This window comes from Coturnix japonica, chromosome 3 (genome assembly GCF_054131305.1).
Source record: "Coturnix japonica strain WE chromosome 3, WE-NBRP24, whole genome shotgun sequence".
NCBI classification, from domain to species: Eukaryota; Metazoa; Chordata; class Aves; order Galliformes; family Phasianidae; genus Coturnix; species Coturnix japonica.
Genome location: NC_140665.1, coordinates 11,714,671 through 11,735,543, shown reverse-complemented (window position 1 = coordinate 11,735,543; position 20,873 = coordinate 11,714,671). Strand labels below are relative to the sequence as shown.

At 44.3% G+C, this 20,873-nt stretch overlaps 1 protein-coding gene across 14 annotated transcripts in view; it reads left to right on the top strand.

Moving 5' to 3' along the window:
* Nucleotides 1–4,526: 4,526 nt before the first annotated feature.
* Nucleotides 4,527–20,873, top strand: part of LHCGR (luteinizing hormone/choriogonadotropin receptor) — a 32,892-nt gene continuing 16,545 nt past the window's right edge. For 3 of the 14 annotated variants that reach the window (XM_085542731.1, XM_085542729.1, XM_085542728.1), the window contains exons 1-10: nucleotides 4,530–4,728; nucleotides 10,072–10,143; nucleotides 12,975–13,049; nucleotides 14,788–14,862; nucleotides 15,381–15,455; nucleotides 15,546–15,623; nucleotides 17,164–17,232; nucleotides 17,719–17,793; nucleotides 18,702–18,887; nucleotides 20,188–20,268. In XM_085542731.1, the coding sequence (XP_085398857.1) occupies nucleotides 4,538–4,728; nucleotides 10,072–10,143; nucleotides 12,975–13,049; nucleotides 14,788–14,862; nucleotides 15,381–15,455; nucleotides 15,546–15,623; nucleotides 17,164–17,232; nucleotides 17,719–17,793; nucleotides 18,702–18,887; nucleotides 20,188–20,268 (977 nt within the window). In that variant the 5' untranslated portion in view covers nucleotides 4,530–4,537. Of the gene's footprint in view, nucleotides 4,729–10,071; nucleotides 10,144–10,564; nucleotides 10,647–12,974; nucleotides 13,050–13,069; nucleotides 14,192–14,787; nucleotides 14,863–15,380; nucleotides 15,456–15,545; nucleotides 15,624–17,163; nucleotides 17,233–17,718; nucleotides 17,794–18,701; nucleotides 18,888–18,998; nucleotides 19,068–20,187; nucleotides 20,269–20,873 lie in introns of those variants that run through there. The other 11 variants (XR_014944472.1, XR_014944471.1, XM_085542733.1 and 8 more) reach the window with 10 other exon arrangements.

Below are 20,873 nucleotides of genomic sequence, written 5' to 3'. Positions count from 1 at the left end.
ATCTGATGTGCCATCGCATTATTTCCAGGGGGGATGCCAAAGCACAGGGCTGTTAGGAGCACACACACCCATAAAATGAACTGCGGAAGTGTTTCTTGCCTTATGAACTTCTGGAGTCATATTTTTATCTCATTTGCAGCAATGTTAATCCAGAGTCAATCAAATTCAAATGTATGCCATTATAAATGAGAGTAGAATTTGGCTCTTAAATCACTGCAGCGAAGCACAACAGATTTTGTTTCCCTTGGAGTGTTTTTAAGCTCCTGATAGAGCAGCTTTTACGCTCTTAATAATCCCTTCTTCCTGCATTCAACGAGGTAAGCATCAAACGTTCAGAAGCTGGGGTCTCCTTTGCTCCTCATTATGGCTTTAATGTATTTCAACATAGCTTTTAAATCCATGCTTAATGCATGCTAAAAGTGAGAGGAGCATCAGGCTCAGACATGATGGCTGTATTACCCTCTTTTGACATTCTGAGACAGCACAAGCAGTCAGAAGATGAATAAGGAGGCGAAAGGACGTCTGCAGAAGAGGGACTCCAAAAGCTCAGTGTGCTTCGTTACTTCATGCATAATCCAGCTGACATACAGATTACAGGATCAAAGACAACTGTTTTCCTCAGCTAGCAAATAAAGCTTGCAGCTCTACACTTCAAAACCCCTCCTCCCTTTATGCTTTAGCTGCTTCATGCACAAGTGTAAATCCACAGGCTGGCTCTTTCCCCATTCCTGTGCTCAGACCTTCTTGCAAACAAGGAGCCACAGCCGCCTCATTGAAACCTGCAGCTGGTACAGGTGGTGTTAAGTAAAGCTTAGCTGATGCATCCCCCAGTGAAGCAACGTGGTGGCCCCAGTGAGCAAAATGCTGCTCCCTGACCTCCTCCGATGTCCCTTTGCCCTTACAAAACAAGTCTTCCAACCAGACTGCAAAGAGAGGAGCAATAACTGAGTAATTGGGCAAATAACAGAGAGCAGCTTCCTATAAACAAACCCTCCTGTAAGTCACTGCTGAGGAGGGTGGATGTGGTGGATGCTGTCTGGACTTAGTTACTGCCTTGTGGCTATAACAACATCCTTTTTAATAATGCCACCACACGTGCACTTGTTTTTGGAGTTCTGAGCCTGGTTAAGGCAAACGAAAGAGAAACATTTTGAAAACATGATAAAAAAAAGCAGTAGGGGGGAGCAGAAGGTTCATGTTAACTCTGGAGCCGAATCTGGCTAAGGCAGCTGAAGCAGGGTCAGCTCTAAGTGAACCACAGTTAGCGTCGTTTAGCACGTTGAGTGGTACATCAGTGGGGTTGGGGTATTTGGGACAAGGCAAAGTTCGTTCAGCAAATAGTGCCCAGAAGAGCACTTCAGCTATCCCATGCCACAATGAAAATGATGCAGAAAGCGGCAGTTCTGAATTATAGGCAATTCCCTGAGCAGTGAGAACTCAGAGCTGAGCTCAGCCCACTCAAGCCATACTTCTGCTACCTCTAAACTCTCCTTGCTATGGTACCTACACGCAGGAAGAATTATGCCCTCGTGAACAATGAGATTCAAATTACCCATTGCAATATCCTACCTCCATCTCCATGATGGAGACTGAGGCCAGGAAAGCAAAATTCATCCTGGCAGATAATGATCCAAAGGATAGAACACCCCCACTATAAGGACAGGCTGAGAGCTGGGGCAGTTCAGCCTGGAGAAGGCTGCGAGGAGACCTGAGAGAGTCCTTTCTGTATCTAAAGGGGAGAGACAGGATAGGAGGGGACAGACTCTTTACTCTGTGGTGACAGAACAAGAGGAAATGGCTTCAAGCTCTTGTGATAGGTGCAGAACAAACACACATTGTGTACACACACAGTGGAGAAGCCAGGAGCTGGTCACCTTGCTAAAGGTGATTCTGGTCCAATCAGAACTTTTTTTCTCTCCTTCCTTTTCTTCTCTTTTTTTTCTCTCTTGCTCATCCATCTTTTAACAAGTAAAAGCACACCCCTGCTCGATCAACACCGTGACTCCATTCCAAGTCTTAATTTGGAGGGGTTGGGATCAATATAATGAACCACAAGCCTCTTCAGCCTGCAACAGTTGGGTTGGGGAAATAGAGGAGCATCTGTGGCTTACTTTGCTCACCAAGCAGACAGCACAACTCATGGCAGCCCACATGCCCACCGCTGTCTTCTGGAAACCAGAAAAGCATATGGTGCAGCAGATGCTGAGCTATCATTCCCCCCTCGGACCCTGTTAAGGGCATTCAGTTAATTGTAGTGCCGTAATTAGCTGTGTTCTGTATCTCAAAAGCAATTTCTTCCACACGAGTATTCCGCTGGCACTGCTTCTCTGAGGAACTATATAAAAGGTTGTTAAGGTTAGCAAATGGAGAAAGAGAGAAAAAGGAGCAAATTAGCCTAACGGCCCTAAATTGGATCTATGACTCCTGCAAGCTGCGAGCTGCTCTGGAGCAAAGGGTTGGCAGGTTTGAGACCTGCTATGGGACGTCAAACCTGTGATAGCTCCACTGCGACAAGTCCTTGCTCCGCCAATCCCACCCCTCAGCTCAGGGCTGTCAGATGGGATATAAAGGCTGCGAGATTTTCCTGTTGACATTTTTTGTCTGCCTACAACCTGCAGCTGCTGCCCTCATGGCTGTTATCGCTGGTGCGATTCCTGTGCACAGAAGAGCTTACGCACAGTTCTGCACAGCAGCCTTGAGACAAGGATTCTGAGAAGCTCTCCAAGAAGCGCAGTGCAGACCCTGGCTGTGCAGCGGTAACATCCAGCACATCCTTTAGCCCCTGAGACTTCACTGAAACTTCAGCTCATTGCCAAAGCTGAGCTCCTTCTTCAGTACCGCCACAATAAAGATGGTTCCCTGAGCTGTAGGATATTGATGCTGCCATTTGTTAGGGCTATACAGCCACATAGGAACACAGGCGTGTAACTGCATACATTGTTGTAGAGCCACACAAGGTTTGTCCCCATATGAACTTCAAGAACCGCTTAGATGTGGCACTGGGGCCCGTGGGTTAGCATGGAGGCATGGAGGGAATGGGTTGGTGCTTGGACATGATGATCTTACAGGCCTTTTCCAGCCATAATGATTCTATGATCCTGTGCTGCCGTGCCTGTGCATGTGACTTTATATTAGCGCCATGTGCACACATGCATGAATTTATGCTTAAAAAGAGCTCCATTTTGGATAGATACCGACTCAAGACCAGATGTACAAGACTCCCTAGAGACTGCATCTTTCAAACAGTGGTCAAGTTCTTTGCTTGCCATTCTAGTTTGGTTGGTTACAAGTAAGAGGGTTTGAAAACCCTTACACACGTGGCTACCAGCTCCCAGTGAAAGTTTTGGGGAGGGAGTCTCAGGGACATTTTCTTGAAGATACGTGAAAGTAAAGGTAGCGAAAGGTGATCTCACACTCTTTCATTTGGTTTGCAGGTCCTCTGGAGAGCAGCTAGCATGCTTTGTGTGTTGCTCCATCATTTGTTACAAAGAAAGTCCTGAATTCTTCCTATAACTTCAGTAGTAAATGACAGTGACAGCAGCAATGATCGCTATGTGAAAAACAATTCCTTACAACACAAACAGACCTTTGTGAATTGTAGAAACATTAAGGCTGGAAAAGACCTCTGAGATCATGATGTCCAGCTGTCAACCCAGCACTGCTGTGCCTACAAACCATGTCCCTAAGTACTTCTTTTCCATGGTTAATGAACAATGCAGGGACAGTGACTCCACCACCTCTCTGGGCAGCCTGTATCAATGCCTTACCACTCTTGCTGAGGAGAGATTTTTCCTAATGGCCAATCTCCATTGGTGCAGCTTGAGGCTATTCCCTCTTGTCCTATTGCTGCTACCTGGGAGAAGAAGCCAACCCCACCTCACCGCAACCTCCCTTCAGGCAGTTGTAGAGGGCAATAAGGTTTCCCCTGAGCCTCCTCTTCTCCAGACTGAACAACCCCAGTTCCCTCATCTGCTCCCCATCACACTTGTGCTCCAGACCCTTTTCTGGACATGCCTTGATACCTTCCCTGTAGTGCAGGGCCCAACACTGAACACAGTATTGAGATGCAGCCTCACCAGCGCCAAGCACAGAGGTTCAAATACCTCCCTGTTTCTGCTGGCTGCACTATTTCTGGCCTTCTTGCCCAGGTTGCTCATGTTGTCAGTTATCACCTCCAGATCCTTTTCCTCCGTGCAGCTTTCCAGCCATTCTGCCCCAAGCCTATAGTGATACAGAGGGTTGCGATAAAAGCGCAGGACTCAGCCCATGGCCTTGCTGAAGCTCACACAATTAGTCTCAGCCCAGCGATCCAGCCTACCCACATCCCTCTGTAGGGCCTCCCTACCCCCAGGCAGATCGACGCACCCAACCTGATGCCACCCGCAAACTCATCGAGTCCCTCCAGCAGTGCCAGCATCACTTCTGCACCCCGCCCAATAGAGAGGACCGCGGAATCCCCCAAAGCAGATCGCGTTGCGGGCGGGCCGGGCGGCGGGGTGCGAGCACGCCCCGGGGCGGGGCGGTCGGAACGGGGCACATGCCGCGGCCGCGATCGGCAGAGCGAGGCGCGGAGCTGCCGGCGATGCTGCCCGCGCTGCTGCCGCTGCTGCTGCTGTCGCTGCTGCCCGGCTCGGGGGGCGGCCGCTGCCCGCAGCGCTGTGCCTGCACCCAGCCCGCCCTGCGCTGCCCGCCGCCGCCGCCGGGAGCGCGCCCCGCGCCCGCCCGTGCGTAAGTACCGCGGGGTCCGTCCGGGGGGTGTCCGAGCGGTGCGGGGTTGGGGTGGCAAGAAACGGTGCGGCTGGTGTTGGCTGAACTTTCTGTGTTCTCCTGCTGGGTCGCGCGGTGAAGGCGTTTTGCGCATCCCGTAACAGCGCCCGAGTAACTTTGTATGAACGGGATTGAACGGTCTGTATCAGCTCTGCTGTCTTTTCTGTCTCTCGCCAACCCGCCTGACCTCTCGCTCGCCTTCTCCCAGACCTTGTGAGACACAGAACCCTCTGTGCTGAAGCACAGCATCCCCTGACTGTGCCCCTGTCCCACTTGCAGCTCCCGGTCCTCCCAGAAGTTCTTCTCGCACCTTTGGGAGGCTCAAGCTGGTGACAGGTTGGGGCCAATTAGTGTCTGTAAATCGGTCCCACTCTGATGCTTCTCTAGGAATGAGGGTTGGATTACGCCAAAAGGGAGTCATGGGGATTCCCTCACCCCATGCCAGCTCCCCACCTGGCAGAGCACAGCCAGTACATGATATGTATCAGAGCATTATGGTGCAGTATATGATATATATCAGAACACTGTGGTGCAGCATACAAGTTGGGTTGCAGCACTTATCTGAACAACCCCAGCGTCAAAACATGGCATTAGGGGAGCAGAAGTTAACCAAGCAATCCCAGAAGCAGCAGCTGTGCTATCTGCGCAGTAACTGAGCGAGATTTCTCTTATTATGCCCTGTTCAAAAACAAAGCTGATGTTTTCCATTTTCATGCAATTTGTTTGTAAATTTGCCTTGCTCTTGAAATTCCCCAGGGATGATACCATCCCTGCTCTGCTCATTCCTTTACTCCCTGGCTTGAGAATTGATACGCGCAAGAAACACCAAGTTGTGTTAGTTCAGAGCCATGTGAATAGTTCCCTGAAACAACTCTGTCCTCAGCCTGTCCCTCCCCATGTCCCTGTGTTACCATGGTGTCACGGGAAGCTCAGCCCATGAGGTATCCTCCATATTGACTACAACAAAGTCCATTTCAGCCCCGATGCTGGTAACACATGCAGAACTGGTATGGAATGGGTCCCACACAGCACTATATGGGGAGGAGAGGCCTGGCAGAGCTCTAGCACTTCATTAGGATGCTGTATATCTCTCCGGAATCATGTCACAGCCCAGAGAGGTTATCAGCAGCTCCAAACTGGGGTAGTTTTTCCACTTTCTTTTTTGGTGTATTCTTCCTTCTTTTTTTCTGGCTGCTTCTCCAAAAAGAATCCACATCCCCACCCCCATGACCAGGTTGAGACAGATAACAGTCTTAGGGCCTCTTATTAGTTATATTTTACTCAGATCAGCAGGGTAGGTGATAGGCAAGGAAAAGAGAAGGGTTTTCCTCTTTAACCTTTGCTATAACAGCTTTGTAGCTGCTTGCAGAGTCCAGCTGTGAGGCTGGCTGCAGAAACCTGCCACACAGTCAGATAAGAGTTCAACCAAGATTTTGATCCCTGCAGTATCCTCTAAAAGTCAATATTATACCCAGATATCAAACAAAAATCCCTCACTCTTTCAATCTGCCATTGCACAGATACGTCCATCTCTTGGAAATGCCCTCGTACATCCAGAAGGGCCCATTTTTGGTGCAGAGCTCTCTGCTGGGAGCTGCATATCTTCCATTTCATCTGCTCAAGAGATGCATGGACACCAAACAGGATGTGGTGTCATAGGGCAGCACAGGGAGCTGTAGTCCCCATCCCCTAAATGTCCACAGACTAGCAAGCATTTGCTGTACCATTACAAAACTGTAATAACAAACACAAACTCCAACCTTACATGTGGTCATGTATTCTGTTTCTTGTTTTAGTTCCCACTGGGGCATATCTGGCTTTGTAGGGACTGACACTGAAATTTGGTTCCAGGTCCAAAATGGTGGGATATTAGGTGTCACCCATCATCACCTGAATGCACTCTTTGGCTGTTTGTGAGGTATATGCAGCATCTTATCTCCCATTGTAGTTAGACAATGTCTGGTCTACAGGGCTTTAATAATCAGCATTCATACTTTACATTGCCTCCAGAAGCTGGTAAAAATCCTGGGAAAATTGTGAGTTTTCAGTCTTTAAAGTTCTCATCCTTTAACTAACAGGACTCTTTCAAACTGGTGCTGGTAACACATATTAAAAGGGATGCAGTCCTCCTTTCAAAGGCCATACAAGTCAGTTGGTAGCATGAGAAAGCTGCAGGGTATGAAAGCTTTATAAAACCCAGTTTGTTCTTTCTGTCAGCAGCTTCTCCAGCTCTGACAGATGAATCACTGGTCGTATCTGAGCATCAAACTCTGAATGCTATCCAAAATAAATCGATATATAATTCCTGCCAGCATCTGCTTGAGTTTCATTCTGTGCTACCAACATCAGTCACGCCCAACAGCAGAGGCCCAGCAGAGACCTTGATTTACTCTGAGCTTCAGGCAGAATTAAGCCTGCACCGAACAGCCAAATTCTGCTAACCTAAATGTTTATACATACACACAGCTGGATTTTGCTCAGCAGCTAAAGGATCTTGTCCAGAATGTCTGGGGTATGGAAAGAGCCACCTAAATGAATTTGTTTCCCTTCACGCAGTCAGGGTTTGAGATGTAAGCTGCAAAGATGAAGCAGAAAAGAATAGGTTGAAAGCATTTTTCACCTTTTTGTGAATGGGGGAATCTTTGTTGATGCAGAACATTCTCTGTGTGCTCCATCACTGTTTCAAGGATTAAGAGCAAAGCCCAAATTGCCTTTTTCCTTTGTGCTCGCTGTTCTGTGAGGTGCTTAATGAGTCAAGGTAATACCAATGCAGATGAGTTCACGGTTTCAGCTATCAAGGTGAACTTGCAAGAATTCAAAACAAAATTAAGTATAAACACAGAATGGATTAAGTGCTTTCATGCGGTTTAACTACAGTACCTATCGAAGTGCTGGTTCATCCCACCTTGAATTCAACCCATCAGTGCGGTGGCAAAGCCAGCAGCACTGTCCCATAGGCTTTCTGCATGCAGGCAGACAGGCACTGGGTTGTTTTTTTTTGGCCTTTTCTGTTTGTGTGTGCAGACATTGTCATAAATAGGTTTGTTCTGTTTTCCAAGCAGCCCAAGCTGATGGTACAGCTCTGAAGAGGTCCTGGCTTCCACAGCTGCAATTTCTCTGCTCCTACTTTTTGCTCCTTCCCAAAGGTACTTTCCTGCTGGCTCAGCCTGTCGATTTCTACTGCAGGATTCTCTGCACATCTCTGTCCCCTCAGGGCAAATTACATGTGCTCACACACATCACAATATGCCAGCATCTGTCTAGGGACAGGTGGAGCCCAATCCCAGTGGCGTCAAAAACATCCATATTCTTATAACACCCCTATGAGGTAGGGAAGCACTGTTTCCCTACCTGTTTTACTGGCAGGAAATCATGGTGCAAAGAAAATAAGAATAAGTGACTTGCTAAAGATTATGTTGTATTGCAGTAAGGAATTGGTACCAGTCTCCATAATATATCTAGACTGATTTAACCCCAAACATTAAATACGTGTGACAGCCTACCCCAATAGCACGTAAATCATAGGATGGATTGGGTTCAAAGGGACCTCAAGGATCATCAAGTTCCAACCCCTGTTACATGCAGGGTTGCCAGCCACTAGATCAAGTAGTAGGTCAGATTGCCCAGGACACCATCCAACCCAGCCTTAAACATCTCCAGGATCTGGGCATCCTCAGCCTCTCCAGGCAGCCTGTTCCAGCACCTCACTTCTCTCTCAGTGAAAAATGTCCCACTGACATCTAATCTAAATCTCCCTTCCTTTAGGATAGAATCTACCTACGTAAAACAGTTGATTTCTCTCCTGTTTATAATCTTCCATAAAATATCGGAAGGCTGTAACAGTCTTCACATAGCCTTCTCTTCTCCAGGGTGAGCAAACCCAGCTTTCTCGGCATGTCTCCATAGAAGATGTGCTCCAGCCTTCTGAGCATCTTTGTGGATGCTCCTTTGGATTCTCTCAAGCAGCTTCACATCCTTCCAATGCTGGACACCCCAGATTTGGATGCAGTACTCCAGATGGAGCCTCACAAGGGCAGAGTAGAGATATCTGCTCACCTCTTTGTCCCTGCTGCCACTCTTCTGTATACATACCTGGGATTACTCTGATCCAAGCGCAAAGCCTTGCACTTTGCTATGTTGAACCTCATCAGATTGAGGACACACCTTTTGAGTTTATCAAGGTCCCTGTGGATGACATCCCTTCCTTCTGCACCAGGCAGCTTGGTGTCATCAGCAAACTTGCTGAGGGTGCACTCAATCCCATCATTTATATCACTGATCAAGATGTTAAAGAGTGCGGTTCCAAGATGGACCCCTGGGGGACCTTGCTCGTCACCAATCTCCACCTGGACACAGAGCCATTGAACACAACCTTCTGGCTGCAATCTTTCAACCAATTCCTTATCCACTAAATTGACCAGTAAAATTCTTAAACATTCTAAAATGTCTTTATGCAAAGGATTATAACAACAACAACAACAAGAAGAACAACAAATAGGCCTTATGAATAGCAAGGGAACAACCTTGACAGCATGTTTTTAAGGGTGGGAAGCAGATGTCTCTGTCTAGCTATCTGTAATTTAAAAAGCAAAAGAGAGCAATTATCTGTTTGCACACAGATAACGTCCTGAAGTATGTCAAATATTTTCCTGTGGCTATTATCAGGGAGAGCATGGCCATGGCTGTACGAATTGGCACCATAGTTCAGAGGCAGAGCAGGATGGTAAGATGCAGATCTGTCTCCCACAAGACCATTAACATCTCGGTGAGAGTAATTAAAGAATTAAAAAGGGAAACACACACTTGCTTTTAACTGGCAAATCAGCCTGCTGCAATTTAATATAACATCGGGCCAAACTCAGATCTCCTCTAGCACTTGCAGCACACAGCCTGGAACTGGCTGGGAATGCCAGTGCCACAGCATGATACCACAGCTGTACTACTGAGAGCAGAGATGGAAACAAATGTTGTTGCATAGCCTTATGCAAAAGCCACTTATTCCAAAGGAAATAACCTTAAATAGGCCATAGCTTCTCTTGACTGTGAATATAGCAGTCCATTTATCAGGCTATACATTTACTTAATAGCATATGATTATTATTGTTTCGACCACATTAATCTCAAATCTGTGCTATTAAAGAACTGATCCAATAGCCCTCACATTTGTTTCATTAGGATCAATGGTAGAAGGGTCAGGCCCCACATCCAGGCAAAATAAAGGGGCCCAATGCCTTGTTGTGTATAGGCTGTAAACAGGAAAATCCCATGCCTTAAAACCTTCTCCTCCTTCTGCTCTTCTCTCAGGTCATTCACTCACCTCCCTGTGAAAGTGATCCCATCACATGCATTCGAAGGACTTCGAGATGCCTTCATCATGTAAGTAGGCAACATTTTCCATAGAGTTTCTTATAACGTCTTGCTAGAAGTTTTAACAAAAGTCTATTTACATTATTGTAAAATAAAATGTTGCTAAAAATACATTCATAGGAAAGAAAAAAGCTGGCCACACACACAAGGAAAGGATAAGCTGTTCTTATAAACCAGTCATCTCTCACTAACAGGCTTTAGAACATGATTTGAGAAGGCACTGCTTTTTGACAGGGGTTTAACAGGTCATGTAATGAAACATTAATCACATTGGAGAGAACTGGATACTGCCTGATAAGTCGTGATAGGCATTTTTGACTGGCAAACGAGGTAGAAAGCTATCATAAAATGTTATCTCTGCAATGATAGCTGTGGCATTCTGTAGTACTCAAATAAGACTCTTCTTTTTTTTTTGCTGTTTTGTACCAAGAGGTAAGCATGGAAGAGGATCTGTAGGACTGAACCCTTACTTGGCTATTACCATTTACAAGCATGGCAACTTTCTACATCAGGTTGGCATTGCTTTTCCTTGCTTAACTTTGCATCTGTTTTATAGCAAGGGTTCAACCGGAAGGGTGGGCTGATGACACACCTGTGCAATTCAGAAGCAACTCTCCCAGTAACTAAAAGCAGCAGCACAGATAATGCCACTTACTGTTCTAGGTGCACATCTTAGACTTATCTTCTTCATCTATAAAATCTATAGTACATCAGATATTAAAATACACATTACAGAATCATAGAATTGCCAGGATTGGAAAAGAACTACAAGATCACCCAGTCCAACCATCCACCCTTCACCAATAGTTCTCACTAAACCATGTCCCTCAGCACAACGTCCAATCATTCCTTGAACACCCCCAGGGTCGGTGACTCCACCACCTCCCTGGGAAGCCCATTCCACTGCCTGACCACTCTATCAGAGCAGTAGTATTTCCTAACGTCCAGCCCGAACCTCCCCTGGCGCAGTTTGAAGCCATTCCCTCTAATCCTATCACCAGTTAATTAGATGTTATACCATCTATTTTCCAGGAGACAAAAAGAGAATATAGGAAACCCTTCCACAGTGCATTCATGAAGACAAAGAATTGAAAGATTAGCATTTTTAGATGGGAGATCAACTTAAATCCAATGAGCATCTCCTACCTATATGATTTGCTGCTAATTTTTCCTGAACTGTATGCATAACCCATTCTTCAAAGAGGCTGTTTTCTTCACTGACTTTTTTCTCTTCCTTCTTCACTGACTTTTTTCTCTTCCACAAGAGAATTGACTTCTTTGTGTCCTTTTAATACATCTCTCCAAATTAATGGCACAGAAATCAATGTGTTTGTCTCATGTAAATCTATAGAGAACTACATAGGTTTATTGAGATTCAGCGTTACTTTGAATAACTCATATTTTTAAACTGAAAATCTCTAAATCATCAATTTGGCAACTCATCACCAACTGCTAATCAAATGATAAATTACTGTCACAGTCATAACTCTTTCAGACACATGTAAACGGAAAGCCATCGGAGAGTAGGGAGAATCTCAGGGGAGAACCATGAGATCTGGGGTCTCATAATTCAGACCCTGGACCTGAAAGCCTTCTATTTCAAGTCTGACAAAGTATTCCCTGATCCAACCCAGTGCTAAGCCCTGAGCCTCTTTGGACCAGGCCATCAAGAGGCCACTTGATCTGCATGCATCTTTTATTCATGAACAACCATTGCACTATCAGAAAAAATAACTATCTCATCTAATTCTGATGATGGAGAAAATGATGAGTAATTATGTAGGAAATATACCAAATGTATAGTTTTTGGTATGTGTTCCCCTTTGCCACTTCAAGTTAAAGAAGGTCATTGTGGTCGAAGGGGTTTTTATATTGACATCCATAGGAACTGCTTTCTTGTAATCACACTTCAGATAAGATAACTTCCATAACTGTGACAATAGAGACTCCAGTTCTACAGACATGTTCCAGTTGTTTAGAAAAAGTATTTTTGCTTTGCTGACAGGGTATAATCTTCAGTATAGTTTCTGTGCTGTTTCAGTCAATTCTGTCAAGAGAAAATGCTGTTCTGAAGACCTTTCCCCTCTATATGCATTAATATATACTATTTGCTTTCAGGAGCCAATTTTGTGACACTCTTTGAAACTTAATCTAGCAGGCCTTTGGCAGGCATCACCAAAGTGATATATTCCTCTGTAGGCAATGTTCTTAACTGTATGTGCAGAATAGGAGCATCGGTATGTGAAAAATCATGTAATGCCTATGAAAACAGTCATGTTGATCTGTGTTATGATGGAAAAGAGCCACTTCCATAAGTTTCCATGATGTAATGAAAACGGCATTTAAATCCAACAATTATTCATAATGTGCACTGAGTGCGTATTTGTGTGTCTGTATATATGCACATTAGACAACCGTCACCATAACCTTATATTCACAGGGCTTCATACAGTTACTACCTACGTCCTTGTCCATGCAAACAAACATACTAAGCGGGACCAAAAGGCTCAGAGACTTGAGCTGACTCCATTTGCATTCATCCAGCCCTCAGTCACTTCCTTATCTACAGTTTACTGAGGAAGTAGAGATTGGCTGCTCTGGACATCCTTGCTCCAGATGGTTGCCATACCCTTTTCCCAAGGCAGCAAAACACTGCTCTCTCTTGAACCCTACTGGCTCAGGATTTTAGAGTTTGGAGGCAAGGCAAGGACACTGCTGCACAACAAAAACTGATTGGAGGCTTAAATAGCCACATATAAAAGAAGCAAATGTAAGTAGAAACTTGGTTTCTGATATCCCCTCCGTTAATGTATTGCCTTGTATTTGTCTTTTCATTACAGTGAAATCTCTCAGAGTGACTCCCTAGAGAGAATAGAAGCAAGCGCATTTGACAGCCTTCCCTCTTTGTCGGAAATGTAAGCCGTGGTGGAAAAAAGGCATCCACCTTGTGATTTAGGATCATCAAGGAGCAGCCAACAGAAGAGTATCCCTAGGCCAAATCTTCCTACGTTACTTTGGCTTTGGATGAGATCTGTGCTAACGTTTCCGTCCAAAGTCCGATATGAAGTAATGAGCTCTGCGTAAGCTCTAGCCTTGGAGATCCGAATCATGCAAAGACATCTATGTGTATGAAGCCCATTTCCTTTCAGTACCTCAGTGACAAGATTGGAGCTCTGTGTTTACTTCTGCCACAGTGCTGAGCTTTCTAAGCAGAGAAATCAGTCAATAAGAAAACAAAATCTTCCTTTTTGTAGATGTGGTTTTCAAAACCAAGTGTTTGAAGACGTCTGCTTAGCATGCAGCTCTTCTTTCGAGCACTGAAATACTACTCAAAGAGAAGATGTACTAATTTTAAACCTGACCTACCTAGCACAAGCATCTGAGAGCGCATGTGATTTAAAGCAATTGCTAGGAGAATGCTCTGAAATATTTAGTGAAATTGGGAACTGAACGTTTGATTCCTCACTGCGTTCTTCCCCACAGCGTGATCAGGGAGTGTTTTAACTACAGTGCAACTGAGCGAGGACAAATTCATGGGATTATTTTTTTTTCCCCCACTTATGTGAATTCCATCAGAGCAAGATACTTGCTCAAAGAAGCAGCAGACAGATCTGCCCAGCTCTTATTGGGTCAGATTTCCAGTAAGAAACAGGATATTGAGCTGATGCATTCACTTACAAATTATGCACAGCTCATCACCTGCCTGTCTGCTAAAACAAGAAAGCTAAGAAAGACCATTACAGAGCTGCGGGAGAGTAGCAGGAAAACCTGCTCAAATCTTGAACACTCTGCAGGTCTCACACTGTGTAGGCTTGTCATCTCAAGCTGCAGGCAAGGCCACTTTCGTTGGAAAAGCAGCTGAAGTGTGTTCAATGCTGCTCCTGGCTTTCAACTCTCCTTGCAAATTCATATGCTAAACGACCTCACAGCTGCTCAGTTAGGGTTTGCTCACCTTTGGCAGCCTGGAGACTCAGGCTATTAATGCTAATACCTCATTCCAGAGCGTAGATATAGAAGACTTAAGGTACAAAACAGCAGTCAGTGCATTTGGCATCAGGTAAGTAATAAAGTTCTGCATTCCCACCTAGTCCCAAGCTGTATTCATATCCAATGAGGCTCCTCCCAAAACACTTGCCCTAAATTGTACCTCATAACAATCCAGTCCCATAGGTCCCAATACTGGATCAGCCTGAATTTGGTAGGTTATTTGATTGTGTGTAGGATGCAAGTAATAAAGCAGAACCTTTTACCTTAGGCTGCTGTAAACCTAGCATGGATTCAAAAGAAGCAGCGAAACACCAACCCACACCAATGACCAGGATATCTATACCAAGGAAAGTTAGTGCAGTGGGCCATGCAAACTCAGGAGACTGCTGAGTTTTGTTGTGTTTTTTTTTTCCTGGCTACCTAACCATTATAACCCTTTACTGTTATTACTGTTATTATCAGTGCATTTGTAGTGCATTTTAGAAGGTCTGTTCACAGCCCGAGAGCCTTCCATTCCATTCCATTCCATTCCATTCCATTCCATTCCATTCCATTCCATTCCATTCCATTCGTGGCAGTTTTCCAGCAAGGTCAACCACCAGACACGCTCACGTCCTTCCAAGTATGTAACAATTATAACACAAGCATATCTTTCCCTCATTACAGATTAATCCTGAACACAAAAAATCTCTTGCACATTGAGGACGGAGCATTCAGAAACCTTCCAAGGCTAAAATATTTGTAAGAAAGCATTTCATTTCTTTTCTGGTTTCTTTTTCCTCTTTCTATGAAGAAATGGACAAACCCCAGAAAACAAACAATTATAAGGAAGTTTCTCACACCTTGCAGCACACCAGAAGTTTATACATCATTTAAAATTGCCTTAATAAGCAGCTTACCAACAGAGAGATCTTTTAAAAGGCGAAGAAATAAACTAACACAAGGCAGAGCACCAATGGACAAAACAATAGCAAAGTCTGCTAATGAGCTCTGTTAAGTGCTTAGTAGAGTAAAACTTCCATTTTGACAAGATACAGAAGGGGTAACTAAGACATCTTCTGTAGCCTTAATGTGGATATATGTTGCTGCCTGAGAATACTATATGTGGTTCTCAAAGATCTTAAAAGCACAGTTAGAATTACCTGAAAAATATGTTTACCATTCATTTTAACACACTGTTAAATTCACACCTTTGGGGTTGGCCTGTCCTTGCAGTCAGCCTAGTAACCTTTCCTCCTGTAAACTGTGCTTTCCTCCAGGAGCATCTGTAACACTGGAATAATAGAGTTCCCAGACTTGACGCAGATCTTCTCCTCAGAAGCTCATTTTATTTTGTAAGTGAAGCCCTTCCTCCCACCCGGCTGTGATTCATCCCACCTTGCTCCTGTACGTCTGACAGGTAACTTCTTTTTTCCCACCCAAAGGGAGCTGTGTGACAACTTGCGTATGACAACCATACCTCAAAATGCTTTCCGGGGCATGAGCAACGAGTCGCTGACACTGTGAGTAAAGAACTCCCAACTCCTTTGGTGAGGGTCATGCTGCCATCCCAGGAGAGCAGCCCTGCTTTGAAAAGAATCTTGAAATTAAGCCCCACATGTCTGTATTGTCTCTATACCAAGACTTCCCTTCTAGCATGCTACAGCCACCTGTGAGATGAGTGGGTTTAATGCCAGGTGAGATGCTCTACCCAAGGAGGGCCAGAATCATAGAATCACCAAAGGCTGGAAAAGGCTTTCGAGATCATCCAGTCCATCTGCCTACCTACCACCAATACTTCCCCACTAAACCATGTTCCTTAGTATCACATCAACACCCTTCTCCAGCACCTCCACAGATGGAAGCAATAATCCCATCCCTGGCCTCACAGCACAAACACAGCTCTGAAAGCACATAAAGCAAACCCTGGCAGATCAGGCTGGTATTTAAGATGCACATATCCAGAGAGCCTTGTCTTGGAACAAGCGTGTGCCCAAACTACTGTACAACACTCCATGAACATTCGTGCCTGCAAATAAGCTCTGCTTTGCATGAGCAGGTGCTGCAGCTGGCTGGGTTTGGGCCTTCACATCTTCAACACAGATTAGGTTCATTCAGAAACTGATAGGGGAGCTGTACATAAATATGACCGAAAACAATGACCACATGGTGTTAAAGGGGAGCAATGGCTTAGCTTACAGCATTATTCCATCTTACGGGCCTCTTTCCTACCAACCAATTCACAAAATAACTTCAGCAAAATTATGATTCTCTGAATGGTGCAAAAAAATGAGCATGCCAGAAATGTTTTACTGTATTCCTCAACTATTAAATGGAATGGAGTCTAACTCACAGTCAGGAAACAACCAACAGCAGCTTTTCTCCTATCCTTTTATGATAGGAGAGATAAGAATTACCTTATCAGCAGCTTCCTAATTGCAGAGCTACACTGTAACTCCACCCCATGGAATTAACTGCAATTAGCTGAAATAATTTGAATGGTTGCAACAAGGTTTGGTGAAACACAAGTAATTTGTGAGGGCATAAATTCAGCCCATGCTAATACTTCGTATTTCAAACAGCTAATTTAGGCTGTTCGTGCTTCATGAGGATGGGGAATCAATACTAAACAGGGCTGTGTTCATTAAGGAGATCGCTAACTTCAGTGACAGAGCTACACTTCTGTGAGCCCTGCACCAGTACATGCTTAAACCACAAAATCCAGCTCTTCTATAGGTTGTTGTCCTGGTGCCAAGGCCCTACTTGAAATCATGCCTTGTTTCTGGGTCTCATCTCAAAATGGGCACAGAGCTCCATGTAGCAAGGAGAATATGCACATAAGAAGATGATTTCTTCAACAGCCAAACCAGAAGGTGCTTAGGGAATTTAAGCTTCAATTTCATGATAATTTCTGAGCTAATGTCAGCTATACTATAGGTATCTGTATTCTTTAGAAGCCAGACAATACTATAATTGAGTACAGCATTAAGATTTAAAACTTGTAGTAAAGTAACAATCCCATCCTTTCTTGATTTTTCCTTATGCACTTTTGTTAATCCTCAGCAAACTCTATAAAAATGGATTTGAAGATATCCACAGCCATGCCTTCAACGGAACCAAGCTAAATCAATTGTGAGTATGCTGTATAGAACCATAGACAAAATCAGGTTGGGTGAGACCTCAGGGATCACCTGGTCCAACCTTTCGTGGTAAAAGTAAGGCCCAGATAATACACTCCTAAAGCCAGCAGCAGGTTGAATAGCTTGAACACATAGAGTGCATTTTACATTTGGATATATCAGTAGTTTCTAAATCAACTGCGCGTGCTTTGGGCCTAGCCCTGTGGTTTGCTGCATTTCTGTACAAGGGTCCTGCTGCAAAGGAACCAGAGTTGCTGTTCCTTGTTTAAATCAGAAGAAACTGGAAACAATCAGAATTAAGAGTAGATGCTAGCAGACTGATAGCATCAGTGGAGGAAGAAGTGGCGTAAGAAATACAAGCTATCTCAGACCAGATGCTGGAACAACCTCACTGCAATGGGAGGAAGCTTGAGTGAAGATACATTGGAAGAAGGTATTTCAAGAGGTGGATGTAAAGACTTGATGTTTGACCCCACAGGATTCTGAAGGACAACAAAAACCTCAGGCGGATACACAACGATGCCCTGAGAGGGGCCATCGGGCCAGACGTCCTGTAAGCATCAAACCACTCTTTACCCGGTTTTGTAGATGCCCCATATGAACTGTGTTATGCCAGTGGACAGCATGCTTGACCTGTTACCACCTACATGTAAAATGGAAGCATATCAATGAGGTGCCGTGAAATTGTGGGGCAGAAAGCTCAGCCTGCACCATGACAAACATCAGCCAGTTTGAGCCTCTGCTCCTTAGGCATTTGGGTGGTTTGGTAGGATTAGCATGTTTTTACAATGTACTGTTTTAGAATTTGGTTATGAAAGTGAAGTGGTTGACAGCATGCTATAAGCCAGTGCCGAATAAAACATATCATTGGCATCCTTACACTTCATTCATCAAGTACATATTAAGGGCTGCACTGGCTGTAGCTGCATACAATAAAGCCAACGAGTGGCTCTGTAAATAACACTCCATGCCACAAATGCCATTGTATTCCTTTCCCTGGAATTTTTGCATTGTACAGCCTTAATAGCATCACTCACATAATTGAGCCTTTTCTTTTTCCCCTGTTTAACAGCTTAACTCTGAAACATTTGGTCCCATACATGGCCTTTCCTAAAGTTACTCTAAGCCAAACTACTGAAGTTGGTCCGGCAAGAAAAGTGGATTCCATTTTGGGCTTTGATTAAATATTCATTTAATGCATTAGCTGAAACCTAGGACAAGCCCCAGCACAGTGGGTTTTGATTCCCACCATGCTAAAACCAGCTCCTAGCCTGCCTGGGGTTCCCATGTCACAGGGAAAGACTCAGCAGCATCACAGAGCACATCTCCAAGCTGAGTACTGGGTGGCTTTGCGGATGTAGGCCTTCATAAAAAAAGAAATGAGTCACTGCTATCTATCTTCATGCCTTAGTGAGGCTTTTATCTGTATGAAAAGAAATGAAAGCACTCTTGGTTTTTCAGGGACATTTCTTCGACAGCGCTGGAGTCCCTGCCTAGCTATGGGCTGGAGGCTATCCAGGTCCTCAACGCAATGTCATCATATTCATTGAAGAGACTGCCACCTCTGGATAAATTCAGCAGCCTGCTGGAAGCTGTTCTGACCTACCCCAGCCACTGCTGTGCTTTTCAAAACCTGAGGACAGAAAAGTAAGTCCAAATGGCATTCTGTTGTATTGCAGGACTTTGGAAACTCAAAAACGGCAGTTCTACTCTGTTCAGCTGGCCTGGCCTCATTGGGTTGACCTACCCTTCTTTCAGGGGCAAGGAAACTGTGAAAGGCAGCAAGACCTCACTCCAAACAACAGATCTCTACTGAACGCAATAGAGGTATTTTCACTCCTATGGGAGGAGAAATTTCTCACATCCTGGGTCTAAGAACAGCCAGCTGAGATGTTATTCTAAGTTTGCTGAAAGCTTCTATTTTCCTTGATATCTCAATAAAATAGCAGTCTGGATAAAATACCTTTCCAGCACATGGAAGATATATTTCCATCAACAGCACTTTGTCCTAAAAAAAACCAACCTTGCAACTTTAGCTATACAGCATATTTAATGCAAGTACTACAATAACTACTTTTCTTCAACTGTCAGTTGGCTGTAGACACCCAAAGCAACTCCTAATGAGTTTAGTTGAAGCTACAGGGATTCCACACTTCCCACCTACCTCAGATGAAGCCTACAGAAAAGATGTACTAAGCAGCCATTTGTGGAATGCCTGATCAACAGGACTTGCACACCATCACTGTGCTGCAAGGCAGGAACAGAATCCCATCCTTCAGGGTAGAATAGGTGGTGATGATATGCTTTCTCTTCATTTTAGTAAGTGGTTCCTGCTTCTGCAGAAGTAAAAGAAAGATACTAGAGTCAAGTAAGAGAGATGGAAGGTAATGTTCAGTCCATAAAACATTCCTTCACAGGACTGAATGTGGGCAGAAAAAAAAAAAAACAAAAACACGCTATAAACAATTTCTGTTGCCATCCCATTATTGATAAGCATTACAGCGGTGCTTAGATTGGCATCTTGAAACCTTATTTCTCTTGCTATACATAAAGCTTTCTGTAAGTCTCCAGGTCTCTCATTCTCTTAAGAGTACATAGCATTTAACCCATACCTTTAAAGATTTTGCCAAGTATGTGGTCTTGCAATATGTACTTTGCAAATAGCTTTTCTCTCAGCATAAAACACCTATCCCCGAACAGCTCAAGTTATTTCACTATAATGAATGCAACATAAACAGCTGAGATGAAGGCCCACACCACGTTGCAGTTTATCGTCAGAACATTTTAAGCTTTCCTACCCCTGCTTTTAAAGTCCTGCATGAATATCTGCACCGCATGAGGCCAATTCCAGTTCACCTTACATGCCGGTGAAGATCACTTTCAGAGAAGATGAGAATTTGGCCAAAACCTAGACTGAAACTCAACTTTCTTCTCCTTCTTGTTTCAGGCAAAATTCCTTGCTTTCCATTTTTGACAACTTCTCCAAACAGTGTGAAAGCACAATGAGGAAACCAGCTAGTGAAATACTGTAAGTATTGCATATGGAAGCTGGAAATAGCAAAGATGGACTTCCCCTCTTGTTACTTGTATGCTTTTCCCAAAACAGCATGCCTTCTTTCTTTGTTAATTCAGTCACCCTTACAAACAGCACAGTGGTCATTTTACTATCACTAAACCAACATTTGTGATTTTTATGTTCAATAAGGGGGGTAGGAGGGAAAAACAACAAAAAACACTAACATAATTACATGGGCTTCCCTCATCACAGCTTCTCTTCTAAATTCTTGAAACACTTTCAAAACAGTGATCCCATATTTAACAAATTTAGGGGGCCTACCTGGAGAATTTCCAAAGACAAGTGCAGAAGTTTAACTGAACCAAGGAGCTGCCACTGTTAGTATGTTTTGCCCATACATTGAATACTTAGAAGCCAGCAGGTCATTATCTGCGCTACTAGAAAACAGCACAAAGAGAATCTCTGAGTTAGAAGTTTGGTCAGCCTATGCAGTTTGTGTATCTCTTCTGAGTGTATCTTTCCATATCATCTGCAGTTCCGTATGACCTGCATCCAGTGGGACAATGAAAAAGTGGTATCAAAACTGGTGGGTTGGCAGTGTTGAATATCACAAGCCC